Here is a 16,615-nt window from a genome sequence, read left to right as displayed (position 1 = left end):
GAAGGAAGGAAGGAAGGAAGGAAGGAAGGAAGGAAGGAAGGAAGGAAAAGAAAGAGAGAAAGAAAAAGAGAGAGAGAGAGGGAGAGAGAAAGAAAAGAAAAGAAAGAAATAAAAAGAAAAGAAAGGAAAGAAAGAAAGAAATTCAAAGAACTTCAAAGAAATTCAAAGAAAGAAAGAAAGAAAATGTGAGAATAAAAAAAGTGAGTAAACTTATTAAAACAATTAGAAAAGACCAAATCAATAAAGCACAAGTACAAAATTTCACATGTAACTTATTTAACTTTTGTTAATTGCCTAATGTTCTCCTATACAAAAATAACATTTTATGTAGTTCTTCCTCCCTCTTCAAATGAACCAAAGATCTTAAAAAAAAAACTGAACTGCCATTATAAAGGACAAAATATTAGTACTTAAATAATTCTTACTAGTAATGTAAAATAATTATATCTATAGATACTTAACACCTTTCCTTGCCCCTCCCCACCAAAAAACATCATACAGAGGAGTCAAACTGAATAAGGCTTTAGGAAGAATACCAAGACACCCTGCAAAATAACATGCTTCCTCCCCACACACTAAGAAATTTAACCCAAAGGATAATTTACTTTATAGGACTTCTTTTGTATGAAAAAAACTGTGCATTAAACACTCGGGGTGGAAATGGACATAGGGTAGAAATCATTAGTTTTTAATTCTTGTCATTATTACTATTATGACACCAAAAAAAAAATATCTAAAATAACCACTTTCTTCCCAGTCCCCAGAAATGTATTTGAAACTTTATGGGACTGGTTGATTTTATTAGGTACTAATTCAATTAGTCAACTGAAATCCAATTAGGAAAGAAAATACAGTAATTTGAACAGGGAAAGTTTACTATAAGGAATTATTAACTATAATAGGAGAGTAACTATAAAGAGAATTCTAAAGAATACCCTAAGGCTGAGGGAGAGAACACCAAGAAAGAGCAAACCTGGAAGGAGGATCCTCTCCCTAAAGCTGGTATTCTAACAGCTTACTACAAAAGGTAGGACTGTAGCACAGTAGATGGCAAAGTTTGCTAGACTGCCCAGGCAAAGCTGGACCACAAGCAAGCAGGAAACAGCCCACTGGGTGCAGGTAGGCAAGTAAAAATAAAGGAAATCAGAACTCCTGGAGCCAGCTCACTGGCAGAATGGTGTAAGGCCCAAAGTCCACACACTCTGTGTCTGGAGGTCCACAGGAAGATCTTGCTGAACCAGGACTAGGACTATGAGCTCGAGGAGGAAGTGCATGCACTGGCTGCACAGCTGGAGCACAGCACCACTGGATATCCCAGAACCTACAGCTAGAGCAAGAAACAACCACCACATCGCACCAGAACCATAAAAGAGAAGACCCTTCTTTTGCAGTGTCTCTCTAGCACCCTCTACTGGCTCAATTTAATATTGTGCTTGCGCAAAGAAGAAATACATAAGTAGATAAGGTAAGAGGGTAGATCTGGAACCAAGAGGCAATAAATTGGTAACTGGCATAGGATATAGTTAAAATACTCACTTCTCCTGATTACTTAATACTCATGTTAGCACCTAAAAATTCTTATATCAATACATTTTTTAAAAAAGCATTTTCTAATGTAAGCTGAGAATGTAACTTGGTTTAACCACTATGGAAAAATATGGATGCTCCTCAAAAAATTACAAATAGATCTACCATATGATCTAGCAATCCTATTTCTGAGTATATACCCAATGGAAATGAAAACAGGATAAAAAAATGAAAATAGGATATAAAAGAGATACATGCACTCCCAAGTTTACTGCAACATTATTCACAATAGCCAAAATATGGAAAAAACCTAAAAGCTCATCAATGGATGAATGGATAAAGAAGATGTGGTATATATAGATACAATGGAATATTATTCAGCCATGAGAAAAAAAGAAATCCTGCCATTTTCAACAACAGGGAACTTGAGCAAACTGTGTTAACTAACATAAGTCAGACAGAGAAATATTGCAGGATATCACTTACATGTGGAATCTAAAAGAACCAAACTCACGAAAACAGGGAGTTAAAAGGTGGTTACCAGGGCTGGGAAGTGGGGGAATAGGAGAGATGTTGTTTAAGGACACAAACTTGCAACTAGTAGTAAATAAGTCCTAGAGATCTAATGTACAATACATGAGTATAGACAATAATATTGTATTATAATCAAACTTGCTAAGAGACTAGATCTTATGAAAAAGAAATAACAATTACGTGAGGTGACAGAGGTGCTATTACTACAAAGGCAATAATATTACAATATAAATACATCAAACCAACATATTATACACCCTAAATTTACATAACGTCAAATATATTTCAATCAAAAAAAAAACACACACATTTGAGCAACCTGGAACTCTCCTCAGCAGGACCTGGGAGCCCCTCTGTCCATAATTACCTTGAATGCTCACCTTAAGTTAAAGAAAACTAATTAAAAATCTCTCACCACTAGAAAAATAATTAAGAAATTATTATGTTATAAAAGAACAGTATGATTTACAAAAGGATTCAAAAAATGCTCCCTCCGATAGAGATCTATAGATTGTACCAATGTAAATTTTCTAATTTGTATACTGCACTATAATTATGTATGATGTTACCATTGGGGGAAACTGGAGGAAGTGTATATGGAGCCTCTCTGTACTATAACTGTAACTTCCTGTGAGTCTGTAATTATCTCTAATTTTAAAATTCATTTAAAGATGAATTCCAAGACATCTAGAACAGTTCAACTTATAAAAACATGCTATGGAATATGTTTTCACTGCTAATATTTAAAAAAAAAACTCTTAAAATACAATGCTGAAAAAGTAATAGCATTATATACATACTTCTATAGTGACACTTCCCTCTACCGCATGCCAGCAATGGAAGATACTGAAAATTCTGTCCTAATTACAAGTTCCAGTCCAAAGACTGCGAGACAGAAGCTTCCAATGTTCTACTGGCAATGCCAATAGTTCTTTACCGATTGTCACTTGAAATAAATATCAGAGAACACTGAAAGGTTTTTTGTATAATACCTTATTTTCCTAAGGAAAAAGAAAGTTATCTTTCGACTGCCTTAAAAGAAAACCCAAAAGAGAACAAATGTTCATAGAACATCTTTTTAAAATATTATGCAGACTTTGGGTCACCCCACTAATTTTCTCTCATTTCAGGATGGAGGAGAATGATGTCCTCCAAGAAAAATTATTACAACATCTAAAGGTCTTAGGGTGTCTGACTGGCTCAGTCAGTGGAGTGTACAATTCTTATCTCAGGGTTATAAGTTCAAGCCCCACACTGGGAGTAGAGATCACTTAAAAAATGAAATCTTAAAACCTCTTAAAATCTTAAAATATCTTGATTTTGTTGACAGGTTTCATAGGTACACTAATTTCTATAAAAGAATAAAAGATGGAAATCAAACTAACATCTACGCAACCTAAAGTCAGTGACTTGAGCTTCTTTCTAAATAAAATTGTAACTTGCTAGAATGAAGGTAAAAATAAGTGCTAGGTAAACCCAGCAAAAGACCATCAGAATGATCAAATGTGAAATTAGATCAGCCCAAATGTAATAAACAGTTGGAAGTTCTACCATTCCCCTACATTAGTGATTATCAAATCATATTAGAAAATTGTGCTGAAAGAAGAAAAGAGCCCCAGGTGGTTGGTTTTGTTTTGTCTTGTTTAGTTTTTTTAATACTCCTTAACTTGGAAATCTTTTCCTCAAGAAAATAACACAAGGAAAGGTACCTCTCAATCACTCACGCTATGCCGTATGGTACTTAACACTTCAATGTCTCATTATATGGTTTTTGCTGCAAGCCAGCAAGCACAAGTTAAGAAGTGAAGAAGGATATACTACCGAAACAAGCAATCTCTGAATTACTCCACAAATGATCAAACTACCTTCTGTTAATGATGTGTTATGTATTTTTTAATGTATGTGTAACGGATGTATTCTCCAATATTAGGATCAAAGTGACTCATGCAAATCCTTTCTTTCTAGCAGTGTGATCTACGTTACTCAGTACAAACAGAGTTATATGTTCATAACAAACCTAATAATCATCCTTTACTTGCTATAGCCATATTTCATTTTGATTCACACAGCAAAGCATCAGGGCAGATCCCTGGGAACAGGGTGATTCGAAAGATATAAACCCTGAAGCCAAAAATCTCTTCCCAACTAACCTTCCACAAGGCCTGAAATTAACATCATTAGAATTCCACTTCTTGTTAGGGAATTTTATGGAGATCCATTTTGTAAGCGTATATTGTATTACTGCCCTGAATTTTATTACAAAATAAGAATACTTGGCAAAAATCAACCAGTCAGAAAATTAACACAACAAAAAGTGAAACACTTCCCCCTCACTTCTCGAGTATGACACGTAACCAACCACCTATTCAAAGCATCGAGGTGGGTGCTATATAATAGTGCTAGTAACAGTGTATCTTAAACACGAGATAAAGCTTTAAAAATCCGTATCAACTCAGTACTTTGCAAGAAATTTTTTTTTTGCAGTATTTCTACTTGTGGTAATACCAAAAATCACAGAAATTTCAGCTGGTCGGGCATAGAGATGATTGCCATTTCTGCTCTGGAAACACCAGAAGAGCACGGCCTGGTCAAATCTGCACACTTTAACATTTACAACTGGGGGCTTGCAATAATTGGGTTTCAGTCTTGCTCTTCTCACACATCTCAGAGGGCAATCATCTTGCTTCCTCCCTTCAGTTGTTATTGTTGGTTTTCTCTTCTACAAATCAATCAGCTTTTCTCCCAGGACATGGTGCCCCTGAGTTTGAAGTCACTGAGTAATCACTTGGACACCCCCACATCTCTATTCTCATTTTCCAATTCTGCTAGAAATACAATAAAGAATACCAGCTCATTTATTTTCTAACTGGTTTAATTTTCAGCTTAGTGTACAATCAAGATTTAGTTGGGCACAGCCTTTAGTCTTTTAGAGTACACACTCAGGAACCAACTGGCTTTGGTTTAAACCCTGGTTCTAGCAGTTTCTGGCCAAGTGACCAAGGTTACTTAACCTCCTGAAACCTGTTTCATCGTCTGCAAAAATGTGGTAGTAATTATAAAACCTTCCTCATACGTCATTATGATAATTGTACCATGGCCATCTCGTAGTAAGTGCTCAATAATTGTTGTCTGTTATTATTTTCTCTCTTATGTACAGTTCCTAAATAAAGCTCAATATGTAAAATGTAACATGGGTCATGGAAAAAAAGCAAAAGAATATTAGAAATTTTCAAGATATGAAAGCAGTTTTCACATCTTCTCTAAACAAGGTAGGATTCTATCAGGTGCAGTGTCCCTCAATGTAACAATGAGTTTGGTCGATACTGTATAAAATTTTTACATACCTTTTATTCATTTTTTTCAACAAGTGCTTTATTCTGATATCAGACAGACTTAATTCAAATATTAATTGTATTACCTGGGCAGGTTATTGAACCGTTCTGTGCCTCAGTTTCCTCAAATGTACAGTGAAGATAATAGTAGCTACACCTCATAAATGACACCGAGAACCATGCCCAGCACAGCAAGTGCTAAGTAAGGATTAAGTAGCTAACTACAAAGTTCTGTGTTGCTAGCAATGTGCTAGATGTTGGAGATTCTGAAATAGAGGACATAGTATTTGCCTTCAAAGAAGTCAAGAAAGATAATCTCAGTATAATTTGTTTAATATCTACAAAGGAAGAAGGCTTGAACCCTTGAATACACAGATAAATGGACTCTTTCAGAATAAAAATATTAAAAAAAAAAAAAAAAAAAGCCCAAATCTTGAAAATTAGCATTTGGGGTAGGTGATGGGTACACTGAGGTTCAATATATTACTTTGTACTTTCACATATGTTGGAAATTTTACACAATGAAAAGTTGTTTTTAAAAACAATACATCATTTTCTCTTTCAGAAGATAAGCCAAAATGATGTAATCTGATTTTTTTCACATCAATGTCTTTATATGACAAACTTTGTTTAAGACCATGTTTAAGATTCAGAGGTGTTAATCCTCTTGACAAGACTGCCACCTGGTGGATTACCTTAAATTCCACCGTTTACATTTTATAATTTAAACACATGAAATGCTACATATAATCTAATAAAAGGCAAGTTTCTTTTTCCAAAAAATACAAATCCAAGTACTAACAAAATTTCCAATATCACAGGAAATTCTGTGTGTTATGCTGAACAAAGTATTGTTTGGAGAACCATTAGCCTAAAGCAATCTCAGTCAATTTTAGTTTGGGTATTTATAGAGGTCATCTGACAAAACGTGGTAAAAAAAAAAAAAAAGAAAGAAAGAAAAAAAAGAAAGAAAGAAGTAAAGAAACTTAACATGGGTTTAGTAATTAATGCCAGATATATGAACCCAGAGTTGTTAGATAATACCATCAAGATTAACTATATTAAAATAAAACCAATATAGTAAGTGGTTATATATGGAACGAGTTCTTTCGTTTTGTTTTTAATTCCTAATTCTATACAAACGGGCACTTGTGGCTTAGGTAAAATTTCTTTTTTTTTTTTTTTTTTTTTAATGTTTATTCATTTTGAGAGAGAGCTCAAGTGGGGGAGGAACACAGAAAGAGGGAGAAAGAATCGCAAACAGGTTCCACACTGCCAGAATGGAGCTTGACACAGGACTTGATCCCACAAACTGTGAGACCATGACCTGAGCTGAAATCAAGAGTCAGATGCTTAACCGACTGATGCACCCAAGCACCCCAAATATCTAATAAGAGCAATATATACTGATCAAAAAAAGGGCTTATCTCAAACAACTTAAGCAGAAGTTGAGATAATCTGCTCTGTAAAAATCCCTGAAAATTACTCAGAAAGCATGATGATGAAGACATCGATGTTGAAGATTATTCAGTCTAAATGAAATTGTCTTACGAATAAGAGAGTGGGCAAAGTGCCCCATTTCTAAGTTATTATTTTGCATAATATATTTAGAAAGCATTTGTAAATGTTTAATTAAGTTAATGAAGAAAACATTATAAGCAGGCATTCAACTATTTTACCTATAATCATCAATGTTTCTATACTCAAGTTGACCAAACTTGAGAGTTTCTCATTGGGAAAAGGAAGGACTGCCTAACACACAGCAGGGCACAGGCCTCTATAGCAGAGACAGAACATACCATTTCACCATAAAACTCCAAGATTTTTAATAATGATTATTAAGGGTTAAATTACTCAACACCTAATACTTCTTTGCCAGTGTTAGTACAAACTTATTAAATGGAAAGCTGCCTTTTGTTACGCCGGAAAGGTAAAGACATAGGGTGTGAAGGGACTCCCAGTGGCAAATTCTGGACAATGATCACCAAGATAATTAAGTTCTGTAGTGAATTATAAAGCACTGCAGGGGGGGAGGAGAGAAATTCAAGAGTCTATACCAAAAATAAACAGATAAATAAGTGAAAGAGAAGGGAGATCTTTGGCTTACATTAGAATGCCTAGGGCTGACTGCTAAACTACCAAGAAGGTGCAGGAGATTGAAAGTTCTAATTTTGCATTCCTCACAGTAAAGATAAGATCAGACAAGAATTTGAATGAATGTTAACTTAAGAAAATGTTTATGAGAAGCAGGATATTTTCATTCATCTCCCTACAGACTGCTTATTTGTTGCAAGGGGGGAGAAAAAGGGGAATTACAGTGGAGAAATCAGATATTTTCACAATCACATTTTCGCAACCAAAATTAACATCACCAGGGAGGGACAGATAGTTATCAGGCACCTCCAAATGCAATCCACTATGAAGGAGACAATATCACCTATGGAGCAAGAAGTAATCTGGATCTAATCACAAGGTAATATTAGATAAACCCCAAATTAGTAATGTTACATTAAAAAGTGGGAAAATGGATGTATTCTTCAAAAATTCCATGTCATAAGCAACACAGAAAGGCTGTGGAAATATTACCACATTAATGAAAGCCAAAGACATATGGCAACTAAATGCAATATCTGACCCTAGTGTAAATCCTGAGCTGGAGGAAAAAAGGATGCTGAGATAAGTGACAAAACTGGAGACAAACGGTAGGTTAAAGACAAAGCATTGTATATGGGGCACCTGGATGGCTCAGTCAGTTAAGCATCTGACTCTCGGTTTCAGCTCGGTCATGATTTCACAGTGAGTTCAAGCCCCACATAGGGCTCCACGCTGTCAGTGTGGACCCTGCTCTGGATTTCTCGCTCTCCCTCTCTGTCTGGCCCTCCCCTACTTGTGTTCTCTCCCTCCCCCTCCCCCTAAAATATATAAATAAGTATTGTATGAATGCTAAATTTAAAAAAGTATTCCAGGAATGCTAAATTTATAGAAGTTGCTACAAATAATGTGCTTATATAGTAGATATCCGTATCCTTATTTTTAGGAAATACTCATTTCCTAAGGAATTATATAGGAATAAAATTGTTCAGAAAAACAATAATGTGGGTCTGTCTGTAGGTAGGTAGGTAGGTAGGTAGGGAAAGATTGAGAGACAGAGAGGAGAGAGATTGAGAGACTGAGAAAGTGGGTACAGAGCAAATGGGGTAAAATGTTACCAAGAGATGATTCTAAGCAGAGTACACAGATGTTCTCTGTACCATTTTTTTTTTACTCTTCTATAAGTTTGAAATTGCATACTTGCAAATAAAAAGATTCAAACATTGCTAGAGCTACTGTTAACAACAACACATTCTCATCATCATTCTTTTAGGACTAAAATATTCAAAGTCAATAATACCTTTAATCTTTAGCTATGTTTCATGAACTTTTATGACTCACAATTATTTTTTTATTACCACTAAGAAAGGAAAAAAGATGACAACTATAAGAGAGAATTATACAGCAGAACTTTTCCTGTTATCTGGATACCAGCAGTTAAACCCAAGGATGGGAACAAAGCACAGCTAAATTCCTGACATTCTAAAGAAAGCTGCAGATAATTGGGGGCCAGACACCTTCTCCTACACTTGAGAGGGACAGCGGTGACCATGATCCCATCAGCCAGCACCTCAACTGGCTCCCGCCTTCATCCTAGTCTACAGATGGGGAGGGAGGAGTCAGAGTCTACAGCAATCTTGATGAAGAGGCTTTTCTTTCTCTTATGACTGTCACCAATTGCTCCCACTTCTAGAAACCAAGTGAATAGGCATTTATTTTTGTTTCTGGCTTTTTATCACCATAAAAAGGGCTGTAATAAACACCCTCAGAAATATGTCCTTCGACAGTGGTACTTTTATTTTTAATGGAATAGATTCCCTAGAATGGAGACTGATGCATGCAAGTATAGATTTGGGTTTGGTTTTGTTTACTTTTATAGATGTTGCCAGGTTGTTTCTCAAAAAGGGGATATATACACACTTTACCCCTTCCCCCATATTCCCACCAGCCTGACGTGTTCTTTTTGCCAATGTGGTATCTTACTGCTACCTTAATTACATTTCCCTCTCTATTCGTGAATTGGGACATCTTTAGATACATGTTTGTTAGCCATGTGAATAGCTTTCCTGTGATTTGTTCATTCTTGATCTTTATTATTTTTTTTTTACAAATTGTTAAGAAATTTATGTATATTATAGACATTAGCCTTCATCTGTCATCTACAGTACAAATACTTTTTCTACAACTATCATTTGTTATTCTTTGTTTATAGGACCTTTTGTCCTACAAGATTTTGTTTTGTTTTTACATGTTCAAATATATACATAAAATATATAAATGCACACACACACATTTGTGTGTGTATATGTGTATGTCTGTGTGTATACTTATATATTTAAAAGATATGTATCTATTTTTCTTAAGCCCCTGAAAGTCCAGTAACTAAATGTACTTTTTAATTATCAGACATGATTGAGGATTTAAGGTATTTGTCCTACATGTAAATAAGGGACAGCAGGAAAAAGGGATATGACCAAACAGAGCTGAAGCAATTATTACTGGCACGGGGGGGTGGGGGAGGATCATGTTTATTTCCCCCATCAACTGCGATTTTTTTTTAATTTACCATTTTAACCATCTTTTAAATGTTTATTTATTTTGAGAGAGAGAGAATGAGAAAGGGGAAACAGCAGAGAGAGAGGGAGACAGAGGATCTGAAGCAGGCTCTCAGCTGACAGCAGAGAGCCCGATGCAGGGCTCAAATCCATAAACCATGAGATCATGACCTGAGCCAAAGTCGGAAGCTTAACCAACTGAGCCACCCAGGCACTCCCATCAACTGAGACTTTCAATAAACCAGTTACATTTAACTTATTGAAGTGGGTAAAGCATTATGACTCTCATTCTCATTTTTACACGGAGAAACTGAAGAATGGTGAAAAGACACAGCAAGTAATAAAGCGGAGAGATTCAACAGTATGTCTCTTGAAACACAACAGCAATGTCAATACAAGTTTTTGGTAGCATTTAGGAGCAAGCTGCTTACCTTTCAATAGCTAATTCTTTGTTAGAAAGTTGCTGCACTGTAATTACCACCTTCTTCTCTATTCCTTGTTTTAACTTGAAATAAAATTTCTCTCTATCCTTAGGCACAGGACTGAAATATGCAAAAAGAACAGAAGTATCAGTACAACACCACAATAAAATAATCTACTGCAAGTTTAGAATTCCAGCACCCTTATTCTTAAGGTGTGCTAAACTCATCTTGCCTGAGTAGCTAACTACCAATGTTATAGTCAGCAAAACAAAGTCACTAATTAATTTCTAAATTGGATTTATAAGAGCCTTATATTTTACTTAACAAAGGTTAAAATCCAAGATTCTTTAAATGACATCATTTCAACTTTAGTTTCTAAATTTAACAAATTTAGGAATATAGCTTATTTAATTATTTTTTAAGACTCACTATTCTGGTTTAGCTGGTTGTGTGGTTATAAGAGCCTTTAACACACTGAAACCCAAGGCAAAACAAAGTGAGAAGAGCTTACTTTAAAACATCTATAATTCGATAACTGTAACATACAAACTCAAGTAAATATAAATAAGAGATGGAAAAAGAGTTATGGATCAGGAGCAACTTAAATTCTACCCTCAGCCATACTGACTATTCTATATATATATATATATATATATATATATATATACACACACACACACACACACACACACACACACACACACAGATAGATAGATATAGATATATTAGTTTCCATACAATACCCAGTGCTCATCCCAACAGGTGCCCTCCTCAATGCCCATCACCCACTTTCCCCTCTCCCCCACCCCCCACCAACCCTCAATTTGTTCTCAGTATTTAAGAGTCTCTTATGGTTTGCCTCCCTCCCTCTCTATAACTTTCTTTTTTTCCCCTTCTCCTCCCCCATGGTCTTCTGTTAAGTTTCTCAGGATCCACATATGAGTGAAAACATATGATGTCTGTCTTTCTCTGCCTAACTTATTTCACTTAGCATAATACCCTCCAGTTCCATCCACGTTGCTGCAAATGGCCAGATTTCATTCTTTCTCATTGCCAAGCAGTATTCCATTGTATATATAAACCACATCTTCTTTATCCATTCGTCAGTTGATGGACATTTAGGCTCTTCCCATAATTTGGCTATTGTTCAAAGTGCTGCTATAAACATGTGCCCCTATGCATCAGCACTCCTGTATCCCTTGGGTAAACTCCTAGCAGTACCACTGCTAGGTCGTAGGGTAGTTCTATTTTTAATTTTTTGAGGAACCTCCACACGGTTTTCCAGAGTGGCTGCACCAGTGTGCATTCCCACCGACAGTGCAAGAGGGCTCCCATTTCTCCACATCCTCTCCAGCATCTATACCAGACTGACTATTCTTAAGAATTAATTCATTAAGACAATCTAAGTGTCTAAAATATAGATTATCTTAAATATTACGATTTCACTCATATGTGGAATTTAAGAAACAAAACAGATGAACATATGGGAAGGGCAAAAAGAGAGAGAGGGAAGCAAACTATAAGAGCCTTAAGGATAGAGAACAGACTGAGGGTTGATGGAGGGAGTTGGGTGAGGGATGGGCTAGATGGGTGATGGGAAGGAAAAATAAGATAAAAACAGAGACAAACCAAAAGAGACTCTCTAACTATAGAGAACAAACTGAGGGTTGCTGGGGGGGGGGGGGCTAAATGGGTGATTGGCATTAAGGAGGGCACTTGTTGGGATGAGCACTGGGTGTTGTATGTAAGAGATGAATCACTGAATTCTACTCCTGAAACCAATACTACAATGTATGTTAACTAACTTGAACTTAAATACACACACACACACACACACACACACACACACACACACGGGGGGGGGGGCGGGGAGACAGATATAGAAACATAATCTTATCTGAAAAGAAAAAAATACCTTGAGCAATTTATCTAAGACTCAATTTCTATATCTATAAAAAAAAAAAAAGACAAAAAACTCTACCTAACAATTCTTATTAGAATTAAAGGCACATAGGGGCGCCTGGGTGGCTTGGTCGGTCAAGCGTCCGACTTCAGCTCAGGTCATGATCTCATGGTCCGTGAGTTTAAGCCCCGCGTCGGGCTCTGTGCTGACAGCTCAAAGCCTGGAGCCTGTTTCAGATTCTGTGTCTCCCTCTCTCTCTGCCCCTCCCCTGTTCATGCTCTGTCTCTGTCTCAAAAATAAATAAATGTTAAAAAAAAAATTTTTTTTAAAGAATTAAAGGCACATAAGTGGCTGTTAAAGAGCATAACTATATCCTATCACCTGTCTATTTGTGAACAGGAGAAAAACATTCTAAATATACAACAGAAGAAAATGGTTAAATGATGATCAAACCACCCAATATATTATTGGTACTATTAAAAATGATCTTAATTAAGAACATTTTAATGGAAAAATTCTTACCTAATAAAGTTAAAAGAAAAAAAACCTGTGTATATACAACTGTATAAAAATACCCCTTAGAAATAAACAAAGGGAATAAATCAAGTATTAAAAGTGATTGTGGTTGACAAAAGTATAGCTTTTTATTCTTTTTATTATTTTACTACAATTTTCTATAATATCATTATTCACAAATATGGAGAAAATATTTTACATAAAGTATCTGAAAGCATGAGAATAATGAAACATTCATTCACCTGCCAAATATTTTTTTTTTTTATCATTTTAAAGCTTTATACCAACATTGTATAGCCTCTGGAAGCTTTATGTTAGCCAATACTATATTTCAGGCACAATACCAACTTTTATTCTTCCCAAATAACCTCACCTAAAGTTTCCTTTTCCATCATCTTCTTTTACCTCCAAGGAGACACTGAAGGTAAACACGTCACTGTCAGGGGTAGGAATAACTGAGTCTTTAACATCAGACACTTGTCTGGAAGAACGTTTGAATGCTGTACAGAAACTATATAAAATTCTGCTTACCTAAAAGAATAAAAATGGAGATACCATTAGGCAAAAGCTTTAACTGCATTTTGATACCCCTCTCTCCTAATTTTTGAATCTATTCCTTTCCATGGTCACAATTTACTTTAGCAGATATAGTCTAAGCATATATATATATATACACATATATGCAAATATGTTTATATGTATTATATATAATACAAAACATTTTATATAGTTTGCTTATATTTATATAAGCTTGTATTTATGTGTTTATATATTATACGTAATATATAACATTTAATTTACAAATATAGTTTGTTTCTTCAACTTTAGCATTTAAACCTGGTAATGAAGATGTTTAATTAACTGAAGTTCACAAAAGGAGCTCTATTTATTTATAGATGTTTCTAGGCCTCAAAATATACTATATTGCAACAAATGAATCCTAAGGTAATCCTAAGAATGGTGCTGCCATCTAAATATTCCCAATTAACACACACAAACAAGGTTTTAGTCTAAGTTCTCTAAGTGCAATTTCTCTTCTCACTTCCCTTGGCTTCAGTGGGTTAGACACTGAAGCACAAAATGAAGTAAATACTGGCGTTCCTGGGTGGCTCAGTCAGTTAAACGTCCAACTTTGACTCAGGTCATGATCTCATGGTTCATGAGTTTGAGCTCTGCATCGGGCTCTGGGCTGACAGCTCAGAGCCTGGTCTGCTTCAGATTCTGTGTCTCATTCTCTCTCTGCTCCTTCCCCCACTCCTGCCCTCTCTCTCAAAAATAAACATTAAAAAAAATATTTTAAAAATGAAATAAATACTGGTTTTAGCAATAAGCAAACATGGTAACATGATTAAGAGAGTTTTGAGTGTTATCACAGTGATGCTGTGTTATAAATGCATTGCAGGATTCCCAGTTGAAATGATTTCTTTTATTAGCATTAAGCCACCCTGGTGAATACTATAAAAAATATATGTCAATGGCTTATACTCTTTCCCTAAAGTGGAGCAGTCCTCTAAATCCCACACTTTCAGAAGCTATTCTCTTCCTTGGTTCGAAAAGTAGCATCACACCATCTCAAAATTGTAAACTTGAAGCACAAAAGAACTTCCAAATCTCTCAGGCCACCAGAGGTTGAACAATGAAACCACGATGAAGAAGAGTTTAACAAAGGTCATAACCTCACACTGAGAGATACAAGAGACTTCTCCAAACATGAACAAATCCTTCCCTTTAGATAAAGGGAATTCAAATTATTCACTGAATCGTGTTAGCTTAAAACTCTTAATATTTTGTTATTTGCTTGAAATGAGAGCACTTCCACCAATAGCATTTCTTAGAAGTATGGGGTCTTTCTTCATTTTTCTATTTTTGTTGTATCCATGTATTCTACCTTTTCTCATAGTCTATCACACTCAAAAATAAGTGGTTCTCAAACTTCCAACTGCCACACTTAGACCTATGAACCAATAATTACATCCTAAACTGCCTTTCCATTGCCAAATTAAGTTTCTTAAATTAACTGACTTCCACACTTTTAAAGTTCACATCCAGCAGTAGTATCACGTTTGTACCACAGTACTTAACAAAAATATTTAAATATCTTAATATGTTATCCCATTATAATTTTACGTAAATGAGTAAAAACAACAAAACAAAGCACTGATATAAATAAGAACTGTAGGCCTCAAATTTTATACAATTAAGATGATGAATTCACACATTCGTTCAATAAATATTTTGGGGGTGCCCTCTGTAGACTTTATATTATTCTAGGTGCTGGAGAATACGGCAGTGAACATGGTGCTTACAGTCCAGCACGTGTAAGTTGAATGTGCTTAGGGTGGGTGAGAAGGAATCATTCGGTAAGCCAAAAGCAGAAATATTTAGCCTCAAGTGGATACTTACTTGATTTAGCTCAATAACTTAAGTGTTAAAGAAGAAAACAGAATCAAACAACACCCTTAGAAATAAGCCACTGAAGAATATGTCTCAAGGCAAACTGTAAACAGAAACTTTAAACTACTTTTAGTTGAGTACTCCCCACATCCTAACCTCAAATAAAATGTGAAGTCTATTGTTTACTTTTTACACATTCAACTTCAGCACATTTTTAAGAAAGCATTATATGTAAATATAGGGGAATGCCTATAGATAATTATTGATACACCAGTTGAGTCAAATCCCAACCATATTTATTCTTTTTTCTCCTCTCTCATATCTTCTTCTATTTCATGTCTTAATCTTTGGCCGCACCAAAAATGTCAAGGAAACTTGGCAAATTCTCAAGTAGATGGCAAGGTTCAGGAATTTCTCTTTAAAAAGGTTATTAAGAGGTGCCTGGGTGGTTCAGTCAGTTAAGCATCTGACTCTTGATCTCTGCTCAGGTCATGATCTCATGGTTCATGAGTCTGAACCCCGCATCAAGCTCCACACTGATATTGCAGAGCCTGCTTGGGATTCTCTCTCTCTCTCTCTCTCTCTCAAAATAAATAAATAAACTTAAAAAAAAGGTTATTAAATATATGGGACTGAGCCAACGTAGTATAGAATTATGGGAGGAAAAAATAAGACTACACTTTTCTCTTTTTGGAGAAGGACATAGCAGTACACTGACAGCAATCAAACCACATTACATCTTGTCCGTGTCTTACAAGTTGTTGTCCAACAACAAGGTTAAAATCATTTGTGAATTCTGGAGTCTGTGAATAAGCTGGAATGGTGATCCAAGGACTGGTGAGGTACAGTATCTGCAGGAACAATGGTTATCAAGATCTACAGTTATTGAGACAAATTGAGTAACCAATAACATCATGAAAAGAATATTAAAGGGGCACTTGGGTGGCTCAGTTGGTTAAGCATCCAACTTCGGTTCAGGTAATGATCTAATAGTTTGTGGGTTCGAGCCCCATGTCAGGCTCTGAGCTGTCAGCCTGCTTCAGATTCTGTGTCTCCCTCTCTCTCTCTGCCCCTCCCTTGCTCATGCTCTCTCTCAAAAATAAACAAAATAACAATACTAAAAACATACACCATGGCAAACATTTCTATACATGTCACACTATTTAACATACACACAAATAATCTAGAATAGGTGTATTCTTTGCAGGAGGCAAAGGCTTATTGACAAATAATACAGTATAATTTTTTCCCAGAAGGCTATACCCATAGAAAGTACTAATTAAACACAAAAGGGTCTGCTGTGGTTGCTGATTATGAAGAAGTGGGAGGAGAGCACATGTG

At 35.6% G+C, this 16,615-nt stretch overlaps 1 protein-coding gene across 5 annotated transcripts in view; it reads right to left on the bottom strand.

Moving 5' to 3' along the window:
* RABGAP1L (RAB GTPase activating protein 1 like) overlaps positions 1-16,615 on the bottom strand; it is a 763,363-nt gene that overhangs the window by 664,998 nt on the left and 81,750 nt on the right. For 3 of the 5 annotated variants that reach the window (XM_049635168.1, XM_049635167.1, XM_049635169.1), the window contains 2 exons: positions 13,254-13,411; positions 10,471-10,581 (listed from right to left, as the gene is read on the bottom strand). In XM_049635168.1, coding sequence (XP_049491125.1) covers positions 10,471-10,581; positions 13,254-13,411 — 269 coding nt within the window. The other 2 variants (XM_049635171.1, XM_049635170.1) reach the window with 1 other exon arrangement.

This window comes from Panthera uncia, chromosome F1, assembly GCF_023721935.1.
Source record: "Panthera uncia isolate 11264 chromosome F1, Puncia_PCG_1.0, whole genome shotgun sequence".
In the NCBI taxonomy this organism is placed as follows: domain Eukaryota; kingdom Metazoa; phylum Chordata; class Mammalia; order Carnivora; family Felidae; genus Panthera; species Panthera uncia.
The sequence above is the reverse complement of the archived record's forward strand: the minus strand, read 5'-3'. Positions and strand labels throughout refer to the sequence as shown.